We start from the raw sequence: 24,609 nt of genomic DNA on the forward strand, positions 1-24,609 counted from the left end.
TGAAACAGAACAACGGGAAAAGGTCCCATCAGTCAATTAAAACTCCACCACAAGACAAAGCCCTCTGTTCTCAATGCGCTCACCATTATTCCTTTGCCAAGTAGCTTCTGTATACAGTGACAGGTAGACAAAGCAGGCCTTTTTCCTACCCAAGGGTGATTATCCAACATTCTTCTTTAGAGTAGACCCATTGAAATTAATGAACTTCAGCCTGCTAATTTCAATGGGTCTACTCCAAATATGGCCAGAGTTCAATATCCTCCTCCTGACTTACCTGCAGAACTACACTTCTAGATTTCAGCTTGCGTTGCAAACTGCAGACAAATATTGGGGGGAACAAGTACTGAAAGGGAAAATCTGTGGAAAGCATCCTGCTTTTCCCTCAGCCCCACAACAGGTGAAGTACTGAAAAGGGTCCTAGATACTGCCACCCCCATCAGCCAGGTCCAACAGAAGTTTCCAAAGTGGAGATCACCTTCTGTTCAGCAGGGCTTAATAAGAAAATGGCACTGCAACTAGGACAGGATTGTTTTGTCCTATCATTCAGCACTACAACATTCCACTGGGAAACCATTTTTTCTTTTCCCATCTTCCACATATGCTCCAAATGCATAGGCTCAGAGGTTTTTTCACATCATTTCACCCGTCCATTTCCTTCCATACAGGTGACTATTTTCCTCTTCCTCTTTTTACTTTAGCCTGTGCCATCATTTCTCTCTTCCCAACCTGCTTGTTTTTTGTTTTGATTTTAATGCCAGTGTAAACCACAGGAGTCATCAAGTTCTCCCAACCCCATCATTTCTTGGTGCCATATACTAAGCTCCCTCTGACATTTTTGGACCCCTTTCCTGATCTTGGTGCATCACAATTCCTGAGTAGATCTGAATTCCGTATCTTACAACCGACTTTGGCTATACAAATGTGCACACACCTCATTCTAGGTAGTAACACATCTCCAGATCCTACTGCCCCTTATCCTCTCTGATCTCAATTATTGACTGCAAAGGCCTATGAAATACTCTATAACCCCAGATACATTCTTGGAGAACCACCAGGGGTTTCCTACTGTCACCACTCCAGTGAGGGAGGGGAAATCCCATCCCCCTCTCCACCAACACAAGACCTCAGTCTCCCATCGCACAGACAGATCCCCAAAGACAACCCAAACATCCCCTTACTTATAAAATCACACAGGTGCTATATAGGGAAACCACCTGGGAAGAGCGGCTCCTTTTTGAGCTCCCAAACTCCAGTGCAAGAAGGTGGAAGGCCCTGAGGTTGAACGCCAGAGCCACCACCTCCCATCTGGAGGTGGGGCCACATCCCCCCACTCTTTGGCAGCGCTCTCTCCCCACCTCCACCTCCCATTTAAAAAGCCAAACCCTCAAGACACCCACCTTATCCCAGTATCCTAAATCCCCACCTCTCTTGTAGATTTATAAAATGCAATGGTGCAGATAGGGAAACCACCTGGGAGATCGTTAGCAACATCCAAACTCCTGAGCAAGGGGGCTTGAAATCTCCCCTTAAGGTCCCATCCCAGATCCCACCCCCCAGCTACAAGCGGGACCCCTCCCCTTATTTATAAAATGCATAGGTGCTGGTAGGGAAACCACCTGGGGGATCCGTAGCAACATCCAAACTCCTGCGCAAGGGGGCCTGAAGTCTCTCCCTAAGGTCCCATCCTAGATTCCCCCCCCACCTACAAGTGGGACCCCTCCCCTTATTTATAAACTGCAATGGTGCAGATAGGGAAGCCACCTGGGAGATCGTTAGCAACATCCAAACTCCTGAGCAAGGGGGCTTGAAATCTCCCTTTAAGGTCCCATCCCAGATCCCGCCCCCACCTACAAGTGGGACCCCTCCCCTTATTTATAAAATGCATAGGTGCTGGTAGGGAAACCACCTGGGGGATCCGTAGCAACATCCAAACTCCTGCGCAAGGGGGCCTGAAGTCTCTCCCTAAGGTCCCATCCCAGATCCCCCCCCAGCTACAAGTGGGACCCCTCCCCTTATTTATAAACTGCAATGGTGCAGATAGGGAAACCACCTGGGAGATCGTTAGCAACATCCAAACTCCTGAGCAAGGGGGCTTGAAATCTCCCTTTAAGGTCCCATCCCAGATCCCGCCCCCCAGCTGCAAGCGGGACCCCTCCCCTTATTTATAAAATGCATAGGTGCTGGTAAGGAAACCACCTGGGGGATCCGTAGCAACATCCAAACTCCTGCGCAAGGGGGCCTGAAGTCTCTCCCTAAGGGCTCATCCCAGAGCCGCCCCCCACCTGCAAATGGGGCCCACCACCCCTTTAACCCTTGCGTGTGCGCGCGCACTTCCCCCCTCCCAGCCCCCTCCCCGAGCCCCCCGCTTCCCCGCATGTCCCTTCCCGGCCCCCGTACCTGGCCGCAACGGCTCGGTGATGCTAAGTACCAGGAGGAAGAGGAGGAGGAAGGTGCCGCTGTCTGCCTTGGGCACCATTTATCCTCCGTTCATCCTCCCCCAGCGCAGCAACGTAAACCCCCCCGCGGGAGGGGGGCGGTGAGGGGAAAGGAAAAATAAAAACAACAGGAGGCGGAGGCGGCCTCCGCTTCTCCGTCACAGGCCCGGGAGCGAAGCGGGAGGCGGGGAGGGGGAGGAATCCGGAGAGCTCGCCAAGGCGCGGGGGCCGTTCAGCCCGCCTGGCTCGGCTGACTGGCAATCGCTGCACGCACAAGATGGCGGCCGCGTCTCCCCTGCTCCTCCTGAGGCGCCGCCCCCTCTCCCTCCTTCGCCGCCGCGCGCCTCGCAGCCAATAGGGAGGCGGGGGCGGGGCCTCGGAGGCGGAGCGATCTGCATAGGCGCGTGGGGTAACGAGGGGCGCGTAGTTCTCGCTGTGAAGGAGCCTCGGGGGCGGGGGGAAAGACGAGGAGGCTCCGCCCACACGCATGCGCGATCGAGCGAGCGTGCGTCCCTGAGTTTGCAAAGCATATGGAATGCACCGTTGAGTTCAATGGGGATTAATCCCTTCCAGGTATGCTGGGGTGCGGCTGTTTGGACCACTTATAAACGCCATCTCTCCAACTCCTCGAAAGATTCCAACAATGCTATCTCCAAAAAAAAAAAAATGCACATCACTTGGGAAGACAGAAATTGTACTAAAGTAATTTGGTTGGATCACTGCAGATGGTGACAGCAGCCGCGAAATTAAGAGACGCCTGCTTCTTGGGAGAAAAGCAATGACAAACCTAGACAGCATCTTAAAAAGCAGAGACATCACCTTGCCAACAAAGGTCCGTATAGTAAAAGCTATGGTTTTCCCAGTAGTGATGTATGGAAGTGAGAGCTGGACCATAAAGAAGGCTGATCGCCGAAGAATTGATGCTTTTGAATTATGGTGCTGGAGGAGACTCTTGAGAGTCCCATGGACTGCAAGAAGATCAAACCTCTCCATTCTTAAGGAAATCAGCCCTGAGTGCTCACTGGAAGGACAGATCCTGAAGCGGAGACTCCCATACTTTGACCACCTCATGAGAAGAGAAGATTCCCTGGAAAAGACCCTGATGTTGGGAAAGATGGAGGGCACAAGGAGAAGGGGACGACAGAAAACGAGATGGTTGGGCAGTGTTCTCGAAGCTACCAGCATGAGTTTGACCAAACTGCAGGAGGCAGTGGAAGACAGGAGTGCCTGGCGTGCTCTGGTTCAGGGGGTCACGAAGAGTCGGACATGACTAAACGACTAAACAAAAACAACAATTTGGTTGGATTTGTAATAATTTGGAAAATTAATAAAAATAATTGAACTGCAGAGTGTTTGAGGACCAGAATATTGGCAGGGAAACCAAAATGCTCGTTTAGAAAGATATTGTACTACCAACCTTACTGTATGCTTGTGAAACATCGACCACTTATAAACGCAATCTCCAGCTCCTCGAAAGTTTCCATCAACGGTGTCTCCAAAAATTTTTACACATTACTTGTGAATACAGGTGAACTAATGCCAGTGTAGTGGAAGAAGCAAAGATCACCAGTGTCGAAGCAATGATTCTTCAACATCAACTTCGTTGGACTGCTCATGTTGTGTGGATGCCTTATATAATGTTATATTTATTTATTTTAACTTTAAAAATAAAGTTTAAAAAAAGTAAAAAAAAAAGTGGTGGGTATATGATTATCCCTCCTCATTTAATCCCACAACTACCCTGCAAGGTGGGTTAGGCTGAGAGAGTGATCGGTCCAAGGTCACCCAGTGAGCTTCATGGTTGTGTGGGGATTCGAACTCTAGACTCCTAGTTCCTTAGTCTTCACAATCTAAGCACTGCACCTCACTGACATCAGGCAGGTTCACTGCACTCTTCCTAGAGCACCTGTTGTTAGGTTGTGAGTGAACATATCAGACGACACAGCGATTCTTCAGACAGCTCTTGTTTATTCACAAGTCAGAACAGAACTGAACTGAAGGGTTCAGCCAGCTTGCTTATATAGAGCTCCACTAGAACGCAACAGTAACCATTTTCTGTAACTATCCAATCACTGAACGTCACTTTCGGTCCCTTATTTGCATATGTGGACCTGAGTGAAAACTATCTACAGTATCCCCCTGCTGGCCCAGGGTGAGAACTTCAGTACATAACACCTGCTTAATAACATTTTTGTGTAGACAAGCCTACCCATATATCTTGAATGTTGATATGTGCCTTTCTAGTTTATTGTTGATTTCAGTCATTCTTAAATACTTTTAACTGGCTGTTTTTGACAGTTTTTACTGATACAGTTTCATTGTTTTATTCTTTTGGTAAACTCTTTGAGGCTTTTTACAATCAAGCAGCATGAAATAAAGAAAGATGGTCTGGTACAGTGATTAGAGCAGGGGTGGGGGACCTTTTCCAGCCTGAGGGCCGCATTCTATTATAGGGAACCTTCCAGGGGGCCACATAGTTAAGCTATGGAACTCAATTCCGAAATTTCCTCAATTTCCTTAGGACGTCCCTGTTTTCATTGGAGAAATGTTGGAAGGTATGGTGTTATGTAACTCCTGAGCCAAGGCAGCGGCGTAGCGTGGGTTGTCAGCACCCGGGGCAAGGCAAGTAATTTGCGCCCCCTAACCCAGGGCAAGGCAAGTAATTTGCGCCCCCTAACCCGGGGCAAGGCAAGTAATTTGCGCCCCTAACCCCTAACCAGCCGCCGCTGTCAGCTTCTTCTTGCTGCTGCTTGGGCTGGTCGGGTGTGGTTCTCTCCCGCGCTCAGCGCTGTGCTGGGCGGCCGCTGCACTGTCCCTCCCCCAGATAGTCCCTCCCTCGCTCTCTCTCCGCTCCGCACCGCAATGCACGCCTGGCACCCTCCCCCTCCACAGTGGGCGGCGACCCAGCAGCTCGGATTGGATTCGCACAGCCAGCACTGCAGTGAGAGAGAGAGAGTGAGCCAGGCAGGGGCAGAGAGCTGTGAGTGCGAGCGCGCCCCCCCCATGTTTTTTTTTTTAATGATATTTATTAAAATTTCCAATAACAACAAGTAAATACAAACAACAACAACAAAAACATACATAAACAAAAAACAACAAGTATAATTTCGAGTCTTATTTTCTCAACCTATTTTCCCCGACTTCTTCATACCTCCCCGTTCTGTATTCTATTTTCATTATCCAATCAGTAAATCCATTCCCTTATTTCCCAAAATTTTTTGATCAATTCCATTCCTTTTCTTAATCAACAACTCTGAACACCATATTATTTTTCAACCCATGTCATTCTAGCCTTCATTAATTTTATAATATTTGTTAAGATAATCTTTAAATTTCTTCCACTCTTCTTCCACTGTCTCTTTCTCCTGGTCTCGGATTCTGCCCGTCATCTCTGCCAGTCCCATGTAGTCTGTCATTTTCATCTGCCATTCTTCCAAGGTGGGTAGATCTGGTGTCTTCCAATACTTTGCGATAAGGATCCTTGCTGCTGTTGTAGCATACATAAACAAAGTCCTATCCTTCTTTAACACCACATGGCTAACCATACCCAAGAGAAAGGCCTCTGGTTTCTTTAAGAAGGTATATTTAAATACCTTTTTCATTTCGTTCTATATCATTTCCCAGAAAGCCTTAATCTTTGGGTACGTCCACCAAAGGTGAAAGAATGTACCTTCAATTTCTTTGCATTTCCAACACTTATTGTCGGGCAAGTGATAGATTTTTGCAAGCTTGGCTGGGGTCATGTACCACCTATAAATCATTTTCATAATATTTTCTATGAAGGCATTATATGCCGTAAATTTCATCCCAGTGGTCCATAACTTTTCCCAGTCAGCAAACATAATGTTATGACCAATATCCTGTGCCCACTTAATCATTGCAGATTTAACCGTTTCATCTTGTGTATTCCATTTCAACAGCAAGTTATACATTCTTGACAAATTTTTAGTATTGGGTTCTAACAGTTCAGTCTCTAACTTTGATTTTTCCACCTGGAAACCAATTTTCCTGTCCATCTTGTAAACCTCCATTATTTGAAAGTAATGAAGCCAATCTCGCACTTTATCTTTCAATTTCTCGAAACTCTGCAGTTTAAATTTATTACCCTCCTGTTCTAGCATTTCCCAATATTTTGGCCATATACAATCCATATTAAGCTTTTTCACTGCTTTTGCCTCCATAGGTGAAAGCCACCTTGGGGTTTTGTTTTCCAGTAGATCTTTATATCTAATCCACACATTGTACAGTGCTTTCCTGACAATATGGTTTTTAAAGCCTTTGTGAATCTTTACCTTGTCATACCACAAATATGCATGCCACCCAAAAGCATTATTAAAACCTTCCAAGTCCAGAATGTCTGTGTTCTCGAGACGCAGCCAATCTTTCAACCAGCAGAAGGCTGCTGATTCATAGTAAAGTTTCAAGTCTGGCAGGGCAAATCCCCCCCTTTCCTTTGCATCAGTTAAAATCTTAAATTTTATTCTGGGTTTTTTGCCCTGCCAGATAAATTTAGAAATATCACGCTGCCATCCCTTGAAACACTCCATCTTGTCTACAATTTGCAATGTTTAGAATAAAAATAACATTCTAGGCAATACATTCATCTTAATAGCTGCAATTCGACCTGACAGGGAAAGATTCAAACTTGACCAAATTTCCAAATCTTTTTTCACTTGATTCCAACATTTCTCATAATTATCTTTAAATAAGTTTATATTTTTGGCTGTCATGTTGATCCCCAAATATTTCACACTCTTAACCACATTTAAACCTGTTTCACTCTGAAACCTCTCCTTCTCCATTACTGTTAAATTTTTCTCTAATACTTTAGTCTTTAATTTGTTTAATTTAAATCCTGCCACTTGACCAAACTCTTGAATTAATTCCAACACCCTTTTAGTACTAGACTCTGGCTCCTGTAATGTAAGTACCAAGTCATCTGTGAATGCTCTCAATTTGTATTGTTTCGCTCCGACCTGAACTCCTTTAACCAGCTGGTCTTTTCTTATCATATTCAGCAAAACCTCCAGGACCGAAATAAAAAGTAGTGGGGAAATCGGGCACCCCTGACGTGTCCCTTTTTCTATCTTAAGTTCTTCTGTGACTACATTATTTACAATTAACTTTGCTTTTTGTTCAGAATATATTGCGCCTATACCATTTTCAAACCCTTGGCCTACCCCCATCCCATGGAGATTCTTCTTCATGAAGGTCCAAGAGATGTTGTCAAAGGCTTTCTCCGCATCCACAAATATCAGAACAGCTTTTGTGTTTATGTTAACTTCTAACATTTCCAGAATGTCTATTATATTCCTTACATTGTCTGACAAATGTCTTCTCGGGAGAAAGCCCACTTGATCCCTATGAATCTCCTCCATCAAGACTTTTTTCAGTCTCTTAGCCAAAATGTCAGCAAAGATTTTGTAATCCACATTTAATAACGAGATTGGGCGGTAGTTCTTAAGTTAGGTCTTTTCAGTCTCTGTCTTCGGTATAAGCGCCCCCCCCCAATGTTGCGCCCGGTGCGGCTGGCCCCCCCTGCACCCCCCACGCTACGCCACTGAGCCAAGGAGATAAGTAACTATATAACATTTGGAAGACATCTGAAGGCAGTCCTGTATAGGAAATGTTTATTTAGTGTTTAACGTTTTATTATGTTTTTATATATGTTGGAAGGCACCCAGAGTGGCTGGGGCAACCTCATCAGATGGGAGGGTTGCAAATATTACCATTATTATTATTATGGATGTCCCTATTTTCATCTGAGAAATGTTGGTGGGTATGAAATAGCAACAGATCTTTGAGGCTCCCCTCCCCCCACTCCACCCACAAAAAAACCACACACACTGGGCACTGGGTCCAACCCTGATCTAGAGACCCTGGGGACCAAGATCAGCCAACTCTACTGACTCACAGTGACAAAACATTGCCAAGGCATTCCAAAAAATGCTGCAATACCTCAAGGACAACCCCTTTCCATATGAACCTAACCAGACCCTGAGATCATCTTCTGAGGCCCTTCTTCGTGCCCCTCCTCCTCAAGAGGTCCGCAGGGTGGCAACATGAGAACGGGGCCTTTTCTGCAGTGGCTCCCCGCCTGTGGAATGCTCTCCCCAGGGAAGATCGCCTGGCGCCTTCATTACACACCTTTAGGCGCCAGGCAAAAACGTTCCTTTTTAACCAGGCCTTTGATTGATCTGCTTGACATCCTACGCCCTTTTAAAATGTGGCTTTTTGGGGGGGGGGTGTTATTGGGTTATTGTTCTTATTTTGATTTCATATATTGTGATCTTTTCTGCGAACCGCCCTGAGACCTCTGGGTGTAGGCGGCATATAAATTCAATAAATATTAATATTAATAAGACAAAAATGGGGATGAAGTAGAGAAAATGATGTATCATGGAGAGCCATAGCTGTCAACTTACAGATTTGAAAATAAGGGACCAGCAGCCTTGAAAATAAGGGACCAGCAGCCAAAAAAGGGATTTTCCAAGCACAGGTATGTTCAGCTTCTGAACCTCTCTGAGCCAAAGGCAGAAAGCCCAGCCAGCAGCCAAACGAAGCCTCAAGTGGTGGTTCCCACAGCACAGCAACCCGGCAAAGGGGATGCAGAAAGGGAAACCACCGTCACCTCTCCGCTGGGAAGCGCTGAGCAAAGGCAGGTCCCCAGCCAACAAGGCATGCAAGCTCCACCCCTCAGTCATTCTTAGACTCCTTATTGGGTGAGCAACGCAGCCAAGCAACACAGTTGGAGCCTCCCTCCTCCCTGGCCGGCAGGGAAGGAGGGAGGGAGAGGAGCTGCTTCCTTTGAAACCCGGGAAATTTAAGGGACATCATCAATAAGGGACAGCAGCGGGACACAGCGCTGAGATAAGGGACTTTCCCATCAAATAAGGGATGGTTGACAGCTATGTAGAGAGCTAACAAACAGGCACTAACTCTGTAGTAGATAAACATATCTGCAGTAACAGATGCAACAGATCAGAGGTGTTGGGTCTCCGATCCTCCAGATGTTCTTGAACTTCCAACTCTATTCATCCCTAGCCAGTATGGTGAATGGCCAGGGATGACTGGAGTTATGGTCTGGCAGCATCAGGAGGGCCAGATGTCAACATCTGTTGCCCCCCAAATCTTCACGTCAGTGCATCCACCCTGGTTAGTGCGTGTTTTCCTTTTCAGCTGCCTGCTGTACTACTGCAGAGCAATAAGCTTGCAAGTTCTTAGGCCTGTGGCCTTTCCCTCTGACTGATGATTCCTGGTTATAAGGAACTGGAGGGGAGCTGGCCTAACAGCAATCTGCTCTTAATGATATGCCCCTCATTGCACAGTGAGACGGAAAGAGGTCGAGGAGGTGGCTTCTCCCCGCCAACGTGGTTTCTGCAGCCTCGGAAAGAAGGCGATTGTAAGAAGGAAACAAAGCATAAATCCGTCCCCTTTGTAGAAAAGTAGAAGAGGAAGAAGAAAGCTCTCTACAGAGAAGCACAATGCGTGGCCTTCAAAGGGAATTCGTATCCACAAGAGTTACAAAGGCATCGGTGGACTTCCTGATTTCCTAAATCACGATTTAGTGTCACGCCAAGTACAGTGGTACCTCGGGTTACAGACGCTTCAGGTTTCAGATGCTTCAGGTTACAGACTCAGAAATAGTACCTCAGGTTAAGAACTTTGCTTCAGGATGAGAACAGAAATCGCGCAGCAGCAGAGCGGCAGCAGGAGGCCCCATTAGCTAAAGTGGTCTTCAGGTTAAGAACAGTTTCAGGTTAAGAACGGACCTCCAGAACGAATTAAGTTCTTAACGCAAGGTACCACTGTATTCTGCAGTTGGGTCACACAGGTTTGGTTTGGTAACAACGATCGTTATTGTCCTTGAAGTATTGGATTGTGTTATGTACTGAAGTTCTCACCCTGGGCCAGCAGGGGGATACTGTAGATAGTTATGCAAATAAGGGATCGAAAGTGACGTTCAGTGATTGGATAGTTTTAGAAAGTTGTTACAGTAACGTTGTACTGGAGCTCTATATAAACAGGCTGACTGAACCCTTCAGTTCAGTTCTGTTCTGGCCTGTGGATAAACAAGAGCTGTTTGAAGAAGCGCTGTGTCGTCTGATATGTTCACCCACAACTTAACAGATTGGATCCAAATACTGGTCCTCCTCGGTGTAGAGCCAATCAAGGCAGTGATGGCCTCCAAGGTGGGCGGTTTTAGAAGAGGGTTCAACAGATTCATGGAGAAGAGGGCTTTCAATAGGTCATTATGGCTATGCTTGTCTCCACAGTTGGAGGCAGCAATGCTTCTGAATATCAGCTACTAGATCCCACAGGAGGGGAGAAGGGTTTGAATCGTGCTTATGAGCTTCCCACAGGCATCTGGTTGGCCACTGTGAGAACAGGATCCTGGATGAGATGGACCACTGGCCTGACCTAACAGGCTCTTACATTCTTCTGAGTCCATTTCCTCCACACCATCCCTTCAATTGGGAAAAGCAGGGATTTCTCACCTACGAAAAATGGAAACAGATAGCTTGAATTCCCAGCAAAGGTGCAGGGATGAGGGATAACATCCTGTTGTGTTATTTCATTTCTCACACCTACTTGCTCTGCTTCTCTATCCATAGCAAGACTAGCCCTCCCCACATATGGGGACAGGAGACACCAAAAAGGGATGCAGTGGTAGCTTGGTTCTCAAACGCCTTGGTACTCAAATAACTTGAAACCCCAATACTGAAAACCTGGAAGCAAGTGTTCCGGTTTGTGAACATTTTTTGGAAGCCGAACATGCTCCATTTTGAGTGCCACACTTCCCTTTTGTGTGTTACCCTGAGGTCTGTCTGTTTCTGCTAGTTGTGTTTTCATTTTTGCGGCTTTTTTGTTTTTGTGACTGTGTGGAACCCAGTTCAGCTTCTGACTGACTGACTGACTGACTGACTGACTGATTGATTGATTGTGTGGCTGCAGTACATTGTTTATTGCCTTCATTTTATGAATTAATAGTCTCATTAGATAGTGAAATTAATCTTAAATTGCTGTTTTAGGGGTGTTTTTTTTAAAGTCTGGAACGGATTAATCCATTTTGCCCTACTTTCTATGTGCCTTGGTTTTGGAATGCTTTGGTTTTGGAACGGACTTCCAGGATTAAGTTTGAGAACCAAGGTACCACTGTGCTAAAATGTTGTTTGGTTTGCACTCTAGCCTCAAAAGGGTGGAATTGTTCTATATAAAGCCAAGGCTTTACATTAAAATCAATGTTCATAGCATCCATTATATTAAATAGCAGGTAGTGAGATGAGACGGTGGGACGCGGGTGGTGCTGTGGGTAAAACCTCAGCACCTAGAACTTGCCGATCGCATGGTCGGCGGTTCGAATCTCCGCGGCGGGGTGAGCTCCCGTCATTCGGTCCCAGCTCCTGCCCACCTAGCAGTTCGAAAGCACTCTTAAGTGCAAGTAGATAAATAGGTACCACTTTATAGCGGGAAGGTAAACGGCGTTTCCGTGTGCTGCTCTGGTGCCGGTTCGCCAGAGCAGCTTCGTCACGCTGGCCAAGTGACCCGGAAGTGTCTGCGGACAGTGCTGGCTCCCGGGCTCTAGAGTGAGATGAGCACACAACCCTAGAGTCTGTCAAGACTGGCCCGTACGGGCAGGGGTACCTTTACCTTTACCTTTAGTGAGATGAGACACATAGTATTTGGTGGAAATCAAACTGCAGCAGAATGAATACAATGCTGATTGTGACGAATACAGGTCAGCATTTGAATTCTTACATGCTTATTATCCAGAGTTATGGGTAGCTGTTTCTGGGCTTCCGAAAGGCATCCAGTTGGTCACTATGGGAGATAGGATGCTGTCCTAGAAGGGTCTTTGGTCTGATCTAGCAGGCACATTCTGCCCCGTGGAATTAGCTGCGATTGTTTGGGGATGTCAATGGGCAACGATAGTGTACAATTTTCATTTAAGCCCCTGAATCACATGTTCATGCTCCTTATGACCTCAGCTGATGACATCAGGTATTCAAAACAGTGCTTGAGAAACCAGGCAGTATCTCCAATCTCCCACCCCAATGATGACCACCACACAGCCGGAAGGAATGCCCCACTAAATTACACTCAGATGGGAGGTGGGTGTTCCCACCCTTTGCGTCATGGATGATGCAGCTGTGCTTAAGAAGAAAGGTTATATTTTGGGGCATACTCTGGGCGAGAGTTCCTTTGCCAAAGTGAAATCCGCCTACTCGGAGCGCCTGAAATTCAACGTGGCCGTGAAAATCACAGACCGGAGGAAAGTCCCAAACGAGTTCCTGGAAAAATTCCTCCCCCGGGAGTTGGATATCTTGTCGATGGTGAACCACTGCTCCATCGTCAAAATCTACGAGATCTTTGAGACGTCCGGCAAGGTTTACATCGTGATGGAGCTCTGTGTGCAGGGAGACCTCTTGGAGTTCATCAAGAGCAACCATGGTCTGCCAGAGGAAGTTGCCTGCCGGATGTTCCGGCAGCTGTGCTGCGCCGTCAAATATTGCCACGATTTAGACGTGGTCCACAGGGACCTGAAATGCGACAACGTCCTCCTGGACAAAGAGATGAACGTCAAGCTGTCGGATTTCGGGTTTTCCAAGCGGTGCTTCCGGGACGGAAGCGGGAAAATCATCCCCAGCCAGACTTTCTGTGGCTCAGCAGCTTATGCCGCTCCTGAGGTCATCCAAGGTATCCCTTACCACCCCAAAATTTATGACATGTGGAGCTTGGGCGTCATCCTATATGTCATGGTCTCTGGGTACATGCCCTATGATGACTCCAACGTCAAGAGGATGCTGCGACTGCAGAAGGAACACAGAGTGCTCTTCCCAGATTCCCTGAGCATGGAATGCAAAGACCTTATTTTCCGCATGCTGCAGCCCGACGTTTCCCACCGACTACGGATCGAAGATGTTTTGGACCACCCCTGGGTGCAAGGGAAGCGCCTGAAGGCCCGCATCTTGTAAGAGTAGCTAGCTGGTAAAGGGGAAACATGGACGATCTTGCTTTTGCAGAGTACAGTAAATGTGAATTCCTTTTCCGTAAGCTCCACTGCACCGCTCTCCTTATGAGATCAGGATATTATTTACATGGTTGTTTGTTTGTTTACTTTGTGCATTCCTACTTAGGTTTTCATTATTTACATTTCTGCTTATAGCAGCTTTCTCCTAAAGCACACCGGAAACAACAGCTGGCATACTAAGATATAAGGCTTCAAAGGAAAGGGGAATGGGGAGGGTAGAAGAAAAATGAGCACTTTCAGCTACCAACTCTTTCATTAGCGTTACTGAAATATACTCGGAGTCAAGAGTGGATATCATGCTCTTTATTCAGCTCATAGTGGTGAGGAGGAGGAATGAAAGTTCCCCCAAAGTATCTGCTTTATATACATTATTTACACAATGGGCTGCATGTGATTGGCTAATTCCGGGATTCTCCTGTAGGCCAATTGTGGATTCACTTCCATCTGGAGCTGGATTGGGTGGCTCCTGCGGACCAATCATACTGCTGCATTGTTCTAGGACCAATCTGACTGCTGCATTCTGAATCCTATTGTTCTAGGACCAATCAGACTGCTGCATATTGGATCCTATTCAACTCAGTACATAACAGTTACAGAATGAAGTTAAGCTATTGATCGGGTAGAATGGAGGGTAAGAATTAATAGCAGTGGGTTCCAGCGAAGCTAACAGAGGGGGGTTGCTGCTTTCATATGATGCAGCTGGTTCCAGCAGAGCCGATGGAAGCAGCTCTGGAAAAGGAGAGGGGACTTTCCACTTCCCCCTTCCCTCCACCAATTGCAGCCAGGGCTGTGGATTAAACTATTCTAGTCCTTTCAGACCATCTGGTCTGAACGGTTGTGAGCTATTATATGCACAAAGGTCATCCTTTTTAAACTTTCTACTACCATAATTTTTAGCTGGCCCTATTCTGTTAATTTGAATGTTCAAATTCATCTTATTGCAGTCAGATTTGGGTAACAATAAAATTTATTACCTGCCGTTCATCCTAAGAGCCTGGGGCAGGATTCCACAATTTAAAATGCAACTTTAAAAAGAGCTTTAAAACTTATTGTTGCAAAAAAAAAATAATGCAATCACAAAAATAGGATGGAAAGTATGCATCTTAAGTGTCAAAGGCCAGCAAATTACAATCAAGCAGTATATAAATGTTAGCTAAATAAGTAAACCCATTTAGTGGTGGCTGGTGCCCATTGGGACATGTGGGGCAGCAGGCAGGGAGGTCAGCAGTAGGGGGCATCAAAGCCAACTCCGTCTAGTTTGGTCCCTATCTTCCTCCTTGCCTTGTAATAGAAGGGCAACAGTGAGACGACAGTAGCAAAAAATGTGCATTTGTTGCTCCACCCACTTGTCCCTCTGGCCCTGCCCGCCACTGGAATGTTGTGGCCCTCAGAAGGTTTCGCAGAAGGGAACATGGCCCTTGGGTTGAGAAAGCTTCCCTACCTCTACTATAGACCTTGAGGGACAGCCACCTCGTGCTTAGCCAGGAGACAAGGAACAAGTATATTGGGAACAGCAGTTTCCAGGTACATAACACATAAATAATAATTATTATTATTATTATTATTATTATTATTATTATTATTATTATTATTTATATCAGGCTGGGTTTCCCTAGCCACTCTGGGTGGCTTCCAACAGAATATTAAAAATACAACAAAACATCAAACATTAAAAACTTCCCAATACAGGGCTGCCTTCAGATGTCTTCTAAAATTCAGGTAGTTGTTTATTTCCTTGACATCTGACAGGAGGGTGTTCCACAGGGCGGGCACCACTACCGAGAAGGCCCTCTGCCTGGTCCCCTCTAACCTCACTTCTCAGTGAGGGAACTGCCAGAAGGCCCTCGGAGCTGGACCTCAGTGTCCGGGCTGAACAATGAGGGTGGAGACGCTCCTTCAGGTATACTGGGCCATTTAGGGCTTTAAAGGTCAGCACCAACACTTTGAATTGTGCTTGGAAACGTACTGGGAGCCAATGTAGGTCCTGTGTTATATGGTCTCGGCGGTCACTCCCAGTCACCAGTCTAGCTGCCGCATTCTGGATTACTTGCAGTTTCTGGGTCACCTTCAAAGGTAGAGCGCATTGCAGTAGTCCAAGCTACATACCACACATAGACAGTTGCCTCATCAAAGGTCAGGTACTTTGCCTACCTAGCCCTATATTGTCTGCTCTGGCTGGCAGCTGCTCTTCAGAGTCTCAGGCAAAAGCAGTGGAGGCATCCCCTCCCACCCCCCATTTGTACTGTAGGCAAGTTTCTCCACAAACCCCTCTCTGTCCTCCATCCAGCAGACCAAGGACTGTGATCAGAGTTCAAGGGCACTTTTCCAGGTGGGCAAACTCACCTGGGTGTTTTGAGCAGTGGCGGTGAGGGGTTGCAGCCTGGAGAGAGGAGTGTCACCTGGGGAGAGTTCCAAGGGGCCAGGCACAGAGGCTTAGGGCTGAATCACACGTTATGAAATCATTAAACGTACAGTGGTGCCTCGCAATGCGAAAATAATCCGTTCCGCGAGTCTCTTCGTCTAGCGGTTTTTTCGTCTTGCGAAGCATCCCTATTAGCGGCTTAGCGGATTAGAGCTATTAGCGGCTTAGCGGCTATTAGCGGTTTAGCGGCTTAGAAAAAGGGGGGGAAAGGGGAAAAACTCGCAAGACTCGCAAGACGTTTTCATCTTGCGAAGCAAGCCCATAGGGAAATTCGTCTTGCGAAGCGCCTCGAAAAATGGAAAACCCTTTCGTCTAGCGGGTTTTTCGTCTTGCGAGGCATTCGTCTTGCGGGGCACCACTGTATCCTAAGAACATGGCGTTTCCGCGCGCTGCTCTGGTGTCGCCAGAAGTGGCTTAGTCAGAAGCTGGCCACATGACCCAGAAGCTGTACGCCAGCTCCCTCGGCCAGTAAAGCGAGATGAGCGCCGCAACCCCAGAGTCATTCGCAACTGGACTTAACTGTCAGGGGTGCTTTACCTTTACCTTTTAAGAACATAAAACAGCAAAATGAAACAGCAGAGGTACAAAGATACAGTGGAAGAATAAATAAATATGGCCTTTGTAGAATTAGAGTTGGAAGGGGTCTGCCAAGGATCACCAAGGCCAAGCCCTGAAATAATAATAATAATAATAATAATAATAATAATAATAATAATAATAATAATTTATTTGTACCCCGCCCATCTGGCTGGGTTTCCCCAGCCACTCTGGGTGGCTTCCAACAAAGATGAAAGATACACTAAAATGTCACATATTAAAAACTTCCCTGAACAGGGCTGCCTTCAGATGTCTTCTGAATGTCAGGTAGATGTTTATCGCTTTGACGTCTGATGGGAGGGCGTTCCACAGGGCGGGCGCCACTACCTCTGCCTGGTTCCCTGTAACTTGGCTTCTCGCATTGAGGGAACCGCCAGAAGGCCCTCGGCGCTGGACCTCAGTGTCCGGGCAGAACGATGGGGGAGGAGACGCTCCTTCAGATATACTGGACCGAGGCCGTTTAGGGCTTTAAAGGTCAGCACCAACACTTTGAATTGTGCTCGGAAACGTACTGAAATGCAGAAATCACCTTGCTAGGGTGTCAAGAAACACCTGGGAACTAAAAAGCATGTTTGTTTACCTCACTCCCTTTTCTGCCGTTGAGTTCTGAGACATTGGCCGTTCCAAAGTCACTTTGTCCCACACATAGCTTTGGGTGGGGGGTTGAAAAGGGGAAGTATGTCTCTTAATGCTCTAACCACTATTCCACACTCTCGCGCTACTTCTTCCTTTTTTTGACAGCCCAGGACTCATTTTATTACAGCGTGTGTGTGTGTAAACAGAGAACAACCTTACATTTACAGAGCAAAATGTCCTCTTGAATTATATACCCAGCATATAGGTAAAGGGACTCCTGACCATTAAGTCCAGTCGTGGCCGACTCTGGGGTTGCGGCACTCATCTCGCTTTATTGGCCGAGGGAGCCAGCATACAGCTTCCAGGTCATGTGGCCAGCATGACTAAGCCACTTCTGGCGAACCAGAGCAGTGCACAGAAACGCCGTTTACCTTCCCGCCGGAGTGGTACCTATTTATCTACTCACACTTTGACGTACTTTCGAATTGCTAAGTTGGCAGGAGCAGGGACTGAGCAACGGGAGCTCACCCCGTCACGGAGATTCGAACCGCCGACCTTCTGATCGGCAAGCCCTAGGCTCTGTGGTTTAACCCACAGCGCCACCCGTGTCAGCTTATTATTTATTATGTCGTGTGTGTGTGTAAACAGAGAACAACCTTACATTTACAGAGCAAAATGTCCTCTTGAATTATATACCCAGCATATAGAACTATACAAAAGGACAGTACGAGTGGACTCTCTGTGCCCTTACCACAGGAAAAAGCCTGATCCAGATGAATCGGAAAAATAAAAATGTGGCTCCCTTCTACGACTGGATTGAAGACTTATACAAACTCGCAAGATATGAACAACTTGCATATAAAAGCAGATTTACCTTGGACAAATTCAATGATATTTGGAATCCATTCTTACAAATACTGTAATAGGTTAAGATCTGGTGAAGTACACTAACAACCTTGTAAAGGATACAGTTTTGGGGTCCCCTCCTCCCCTCTTTATTTTCCCTTCTACACGGGTTCTGTTTCTCTTTTTCTTTCTCTTTTATTTATGTCTCACCACGTTTAGTGCACATATAATTATGTCCTTTTTGAAGGTTCAGTAAAGATGTTTAAAATCTAAAAAAAAAAAACACAAGAGAGTGGGTTTCAGTACAGCTCTCAATTTGATTCAAGGTTCTTCTGAAAGATCTTCCCAAAACTTAATGGAGAAGAAATGTCACCTTTGGCGGGAAAGATCTGGCGCCATCCTTCAGAGGCAGAGCGGTCCTCCTCTTCAAGCAGGGCGGGTGGGTTTTTTTCTTCAAAGGAATCATCTCCCAAGAGCCTTCTGCGATGAATGGAATAGTGGCTCTTATTAATAAGAATTGCCTCCAAACTTCCTTGTTTATCAAAGCTTTGATGTTTTACCAAGGTGCAGTGACACCACTGGAGAGACGCAGCACATCATCTGTAAGCAAGGCACGTAACATTGACCGTGTTCTCCTTCATTCAAGGGTACCTGAAGACAGGGGAAGGGAGGGCTGTTGTTTCTAAGTGTGTGTCCTTTATTGTATTCCATTTCTTCACAGGTTTTTGTGTATCATGAGTGGGCCGGGTTGACAAGGAGGAAGTTAGTCAGCAGCGTGATGTGGGGCTATCAGCCTTGACATCAGTCCCATGTTCTTTGTGACCCATAAAAAGGTAAAGGGACCCCTGACCATTAGGTCCAGTCATGACCGACTCTGGGGTTGCGGCGCTCATCTCGCTTTATTGACCGAGGGAGCCAGCGTACAGCTTCTGGGTCATGTGGCCAGCATGACTAAGCCGCTTCTGGCAAACCAGAGCAGCGCACGGAAACGCCGTTTACCTTCCCACCAGAGCGGTACCTATTTATCTACTCACACTTTGACATGCTTTCAAACTGCTAGGTTGGCAGGAGCAGGGACCGAGCAACGGGAGCTCGCCCCGTCACGGGGATCCGAACCGCCGACCTTCTGATCGGCAAGTCCTAGGCTCTGTGGTTTAACCCACAGCACCACCCACATCCCATACCTCTGCCCTAATTAAGAACTAGCTGGGAGTGCCCAGGAATTTGTAGAAAGCAAAAATGTTTTTTTTTAAAATGGATAGTGTAATTTGTGTGTGTGTGAACCCATCACACCAAATAATGGGCAAAGTCACATTTTGGCCCACCGTCTTGAATAAAAATGGCGCCCAGAATCCAAGTGTAGGCAAACACCACATTCCCCCTGCCCTTTGGGAACCCGCATGCCAGGTTTGGTAATGATATCCCGAGAGGCAGCCAAATCTATGCCAAAAAGGGCCAAGTCACTTTACAGTCATATTTTGGTCCACCATCTTGATTCAAGATGACACCCGGCATCCAAATGCCACTGCTAACTGCCGCCACCACCTCAGGACCCCTTGTGCCAAGTTTAGTGATGATTTCTCAAGAGGCAGATAGACAACCAATAAACAGGTGGACAGACAGACAGACCAACCACTCTCCCAAATAAATATTTAGTAGATCCAGTGTTAGTCCCAGGCCCCATCTGCACTATACATTTAAAGTGGTATCATACCGCTTTAAACATCCACAGTTTCCTGCAAAGAATTCTGTGCCCTGCCTTTTGTTCAGGGTGCTGAGAATTGTTAACACACACACACACACACCATTCCCCTCCCAGGGTTACAATTCCCAGCATTCCCTTTGGAAGAAGAATGTGCCCTAATTTTACTTGACTCATCCAGATTTATAGTTTTGTAGGGAAAATGTAGCATGGAGCTTTGCTCTCCCTCCTGTCTACAATACATAGGTTGGTCTTTTTGCAAAAAGGTCAACCCTTTTAAAGGCTCCCAGGCTACCTGAAATATCATATCTCCCTATATAAGCCTGCCTGGGTGTTGAGATGCTCAGGTAAGCACCTCAGAAGCACAGTTGCTCGTGACAAGAGACAAGAGTCTTTTCTGTAGCTGCCCCCATATTGTGGAATTCCCTGTCTGGGCAAGCAGCACTTTAATTGCTGGTTCTAAATGTATTCTATTTGGGGTGGGTGAGTTTATTTTTATGGCGTAGGATTTTATATATTGATGTTTTTAAAGTTGCAAGCTGCTGTGAATTTCAGTCTGGGAGAAAGGTGGGATATGAAGACATCAAATAAGGAAATAAATAAATAGACAATAAGCCCGTACTTTCAGATGACATGCGGGAATGTTACCTGAACCTTGGCGTCCCAAATGACTTAGCTCTGACACAAACCATTGTGACATCACAAAAGAATGTTGAGTGTTCTCCTGCAACATCCCAGGAAGGGGAGCCCAAGGCCATTTCAGATGACCATCCTGGAATGTGCGTGAATCGGAGGGGGGCAGGATCCGGGATGCTCAGCCAACTTGAACATATTGCTTAGGGTCTGCCTCCAGGACTATGGATGATGCTGAAGTTCTTAAAAAGAGAGGCTACATCATGGGGATCAACCTCGGAGAAGGGTCTTACGCCAAGGTGAAATCGGCCTACTCGGATCGGCTGAAGTGCAACGTGGCCGTCAAGATCATCGACAAGAGGAAGGCTCCTCGGGACTTCTTGGAGAGGTTCCTCCCCAGAGAGATAGAGATGCTGGCCAGGGTGAAGCACCCCGCTATCATCAAGACCTACGAGATCTTTGAGACCTCCGACGGCAAAGTCTACATCGTGACGGAACTGGGCGTCCAAGGAGACTTGCTGGAGTTCATCAAGAAGAGAGGAGCCATTCCTGAAGACGTTGCCCGCAAGATGTTCTACCAGCTCGCCAGCGCCATCAAGTACTGCCATGAGCTGGACATTGTCCACCGGGACTTGAAATGCGAGAACCTTCTTCTGGACAAAGAATTCAACATCAAACTGACGGACTTTGGCTTTTCCAAGAGAGTCGCCCGCGACGAAGATGGCAGGGTGGTCCTCAGCAAGACGTTCTGCGGTTCGGCGGCCTACGCGGCCCCGGAAGTGCTGCAAGGCATCCCTTACCAGCCGAAGGTTTACGACATATGGAGCTTGGGGGTGGTCCTGTTCATCATGGTGTGTGGCTCGATGCCTTACGATGACTCGAACATTAAGAAAATGCTCAAGCTACAGAAGGAGCACCGGGTACACTTCCCCCGATCCAAAGTGCTGTCGGTCGAATGCAAAGATCTCATTTACCGCATGCTCCAACCCGACGTCTCCCGCCGACTCTGCATCGACGAGGTTTTAATGCATGTGTGGATGCAGGACCAGAGATCCGCTTCGGACACCACGCTCATGAAGTCGGGGGAATGCTCCCACCATCATAATCAGATAAGGGCCATGTTCGGGAAGGAGTCGTCGGGGCCGGAGCCTTCGGACAACGAGCAAATTCTCCAGGAAGAAAGGCATGCAGACTTGGATGTCCTCTCTGACAAGATGCAAAGGACTTGTCTTTGAAAAATCCAGCGGCCCTGCGACAAGCAGAGGCGAATAGGACAGTGGGTTTCTGTAGCACCGCCAGTTCCAGAGACCTCTTTAAAGACTACGTCCTGAAAACTTTTTTTGAAAAGAGATAAAAACAATTGTGGAGGCATTTTCTTTTCTTTTCTTTTGGTCAACATCAAGTCCTTTCAGATTGTTGTTGGCCACAGGAGCCAACAACATCTGCACCTCTCGACATTTGCAAGATGCACAATGTTGGTTGGAGAGGAAATAGATTTTTCTCACCCTTTTTTAATCCTCTGTAAACAACCGCACCATGCAGCTTAAAGCGCTCTTATACCACTTCAACAGTCATGGAGGATCCTGGTAACTGTCATTTGCTAAGGATGCCAGGGGGGTTAGCTTCGTGAGGTCAGCACCCTTATCCAACAACAGTTCCCAGGATCCTTTGGGGTGGAGAGGAGCCATGACGGTAAAAGTGGCCTAAGAGTGTTTTCAAAATGGGTGGCGTAGATGTGACTTTTGCCATGTCCTGATGAATCTTGGCCCGATACACCTTCCAGGTTGGTACCTGCTACTCGTGAGATCTAAAATATAGCTTCAAAGAGAGCCGCCTGCTGTAGCACCAGCCAGTTTTTTCTGCAATGACGACCAGCTGCAAACCCTTTGAACTGTCTGCGTCTGTGATGGCAACTTCTGCCACGGAAGGTACACACACATAAGGTATCTGTGCTGAAGTTCCGCGTAAGAAATCAGTCCCAGTGAAATTAAGGTTATAGAAAATCCAGATCCAGTAAAACTATAATCTTAAACTCTCTCCCTGTGTTTTGTTTTTAAATGGATTCCTTACTTAACACGTGCAGGAGTTTCAGCTAAATCAGGGGTGATTTCGACTGGCTTCCGGCCAGTTTTCCCCAAACCATGCCCACCTGCTTCTCAGTGGATGTGGCTCGTGTGACATCATCTGATGGGCAGGAAGGCAAGATAAAATCCTATTGCACATGCCTGTTATCTGGAGGGACCAGGGGCACACAGCCAAACAGAGCAGGGTTTAACCCCCGCTTGTCAGTCGATGAGCAGGGGTTAAATCCTGCTTAGATATTAATCCCCATTCCTGATTCAGCATAGTAGGTAAGGTAAAGCGACCCCGACTATTAGATCCAGTCGTGACTGATTCTGGGGTTGCGGTGCTCATCTCACTTTATTGGCGAAGAGAGCTGGCGTACAGCTTCCGGGTCATGTGGCCAGCATGACTAAGCCGCTTCTGGAGAACCAGAGCAGTGCACAGAAACGCCGTTTACCTTCCCGCCGGAGCAGTACCTATTTATCTAATTGCACTTTGACGTGCTTTCGAACTGCTAGGTTGGCAGGAGCTGGGACCGAGCAATGGGAGCTCACCCCGTCACGGGGATTTGAACCGCCGACCTTCTGATCAGCAAGTCCTAGGCTCTGTGGTTTAACCCACAGCGCCACCCCCTGCTAAAATAATAGGGTTCCCCCCTCTAGTTTAGCAGGGGATTTTGATGCACTCCCCTTCATGAGTCAGGAAGCAGTTGGCCTAGAACCTCCTGTTAAAATTAAAGGTAAAGGGTAAAGGTACCCCTGCCCGTACGGGCCAGTCTTGACAGACTCTGGGGTTGTGCGCCCATCTCACTTAAGAGGCCAGGGGCCAGCGCTGTCCGGAGACACTTCCGGGTCACGTGGCCAGCGTGACATCGCTGCTCTGGCGAGCCAGAGCCGCACACGGAAACGCCGTTTACCTTCCCGCTGGTGAGCGGTCCCTATTTATCTACTTGCACCCGGAGGTGCTTTCGAACTGCTAGGTTGGCAGGCGCTGGGACCGAGCAGCGGGAGCGCACCCCGCCGCAGGGATTCGAACCGCCGACCTTTCGATCGGCAAGTCCTAGGCGCTGAGGCTTTAACCCAGTTAAAATTACAGTGCCCAAAATACTTTTGTTGACCACCAGCATTACGCTTTCCACCTTTAAGTTCGGAATAGAGTAGTTGCTTTGGAAGATGATACTCAGGCATCCGAACAACATGACCAGTCCAACGAAGTTGATGTTGAAGAATTATTGCTTTGACACTGGTGATCTTTGCTTCTTCCAGTACACTGGCATTAGTTCGCCTGTCTTCCCAAGTGATGTGCAATTTTTTTCGGAGACACCGTTGATGGTATCTTTCGAGGAGTTGGAGATGGTGTTTATTATAAGTGGTCCATGTTTCACCAGCATTCAGTAAGGCTGGTAGTAAAATAGCTTTGTAAACAAGCATTTTGGTTTCCCTGCGAATGCCCGGTCCTCATACACTCAATTATTTTTATTAATTTTCCGAACTATTACAAATCCAACCCAAATTACTTTAATTTAATACAATTTCTTAAAATCAGGTTTCCTGCTCCTGTTGCAAACACATGTCAATCGTTTCCTCCCATAGCTGCATCATTTCTTATTTAGTGTTTAGTTGTCATCCGTCAGTCTTTGTTACGTCATTTTTGCAGCTTACCGAATTTTCCACCTTACAAACAGCACCTGTGTTACATCTTATAAGTATAAAATCCACTACATGTGTGTAATCCTTCATAAACATAGTTGTTTGAGACTTGTTGTGCTGGGAGAATTAATTACTATCTTCCATTGTCCAGTTCTTTGCAGGGTTTTCCAGGATGTTACAAGGTCCCATTCCATCCCTTCCACTGCTCACCAACTAGTGTACAGGCTGTGGCCATAAATAACTCACAGAGTACATGTCCAGTCTCTGCCATTAAAACTCCACTCTGGAGTTCTTTCTCGGCACACAGTTAAAAACAAAATATTTTCTCAAGTTTGGCCTCTTGCCCAATCTATCCGGCAGCCGTTCATTCTTCTCGCTCTGCGTCGCTCCATCACACTCGTGGCCTGATCCAAAAATAATTTTAAATAAAATCTATTCAACCTCAGTCGAGGGGGGAGGGCATAATAAAGCCTTGTTAAATTCCTTGTTGAGCATAAATCAAAGGCCTCCCCCCTCTTTTCTGCAGTAACAGACAGAATAACATAACAATGGCTACACACGTCTCTTTCATTATTCAGGGGAGAAGAAGAAATAAAACCATTTGAAAACCCTTTGAAAGCACAACACACCTTGTACTCCCCTTTCCTTTCCCA

At 46.8% G+C, this 24,609-nt stretch overlaps 2 protein-coding genes and 1 pseudogene across 5 annotated transcripts in view; 2 read left to right on the forward strand and 1 right to left on the reverse strand.

The window, feature by feature from the left end:
• The window catches only part of DGCR2 (DiGeorge syndrome critical region gene 2), a 63,431-nt gene extending 60,691 nt beyond the window's left edge, over positions 1-2,740 (reverse strand). For all 3 annotated transcript variants that reach the window (XM_079956821.1, XM_079956820.1, XM_079956819.1), the window contains exon 1: positions 2,398-2,740. In XM_079956821.1, coding sequence (XP_079812947.1) covers positions 2,398-2,476 — 79 coding nt within the window. In that variant the 5' untranslated portion in view covers positions 2,477-2,740. The remainder of the gene's footprint in view (positions 1-2,397) is intronic.
• A 9,710-nt stretch (positions 2,741-12,450) lies between these two features.
• On the forward strand, positions 12,451-13,490 carry LOC307204640 (testis-specific serine/threonine-protein kinase 2-like). Its single transcript, XM_079956242.1, has one exon. The coding sequence runs from the start codon at positions 12,572-12,574 to the stop codon at positions 13,409-13,411; it is 840 nt and encodes a 279-aa protein (XP_079812368.1). The 5' UTR covers positions 12,451-12,571; the 3' UTR covers positions 13,412-13,490.
• Positions 13,491-20,308: 6,818 nt separating this feature from the next.
• LOC307204909 (testis-specific serine/threonine-protein kinase 1 pseudogene) lies at positions 20,309-22,280 on the forward strand (annotated as a pseudogene). Its single transcript has one exon. The product of its transcript is annotated as a testis-specific serine/threonine-protein kinase 1 pseudogene (transcript).
• Positions 22,281-24,609: the final 2,329 nt, after the last annotated feature.

Source organism: Podarcis cretensis (genome assembly GCF_951804945.1).
Source record: "Podarcis cretensis genome assembly, chromosome: 16".
NCBI lineage: Eukaryota > Metazoa > Chordata > Lepidosauria > Squamata > Lacertidae > Podarcis > Podarcis cretensis.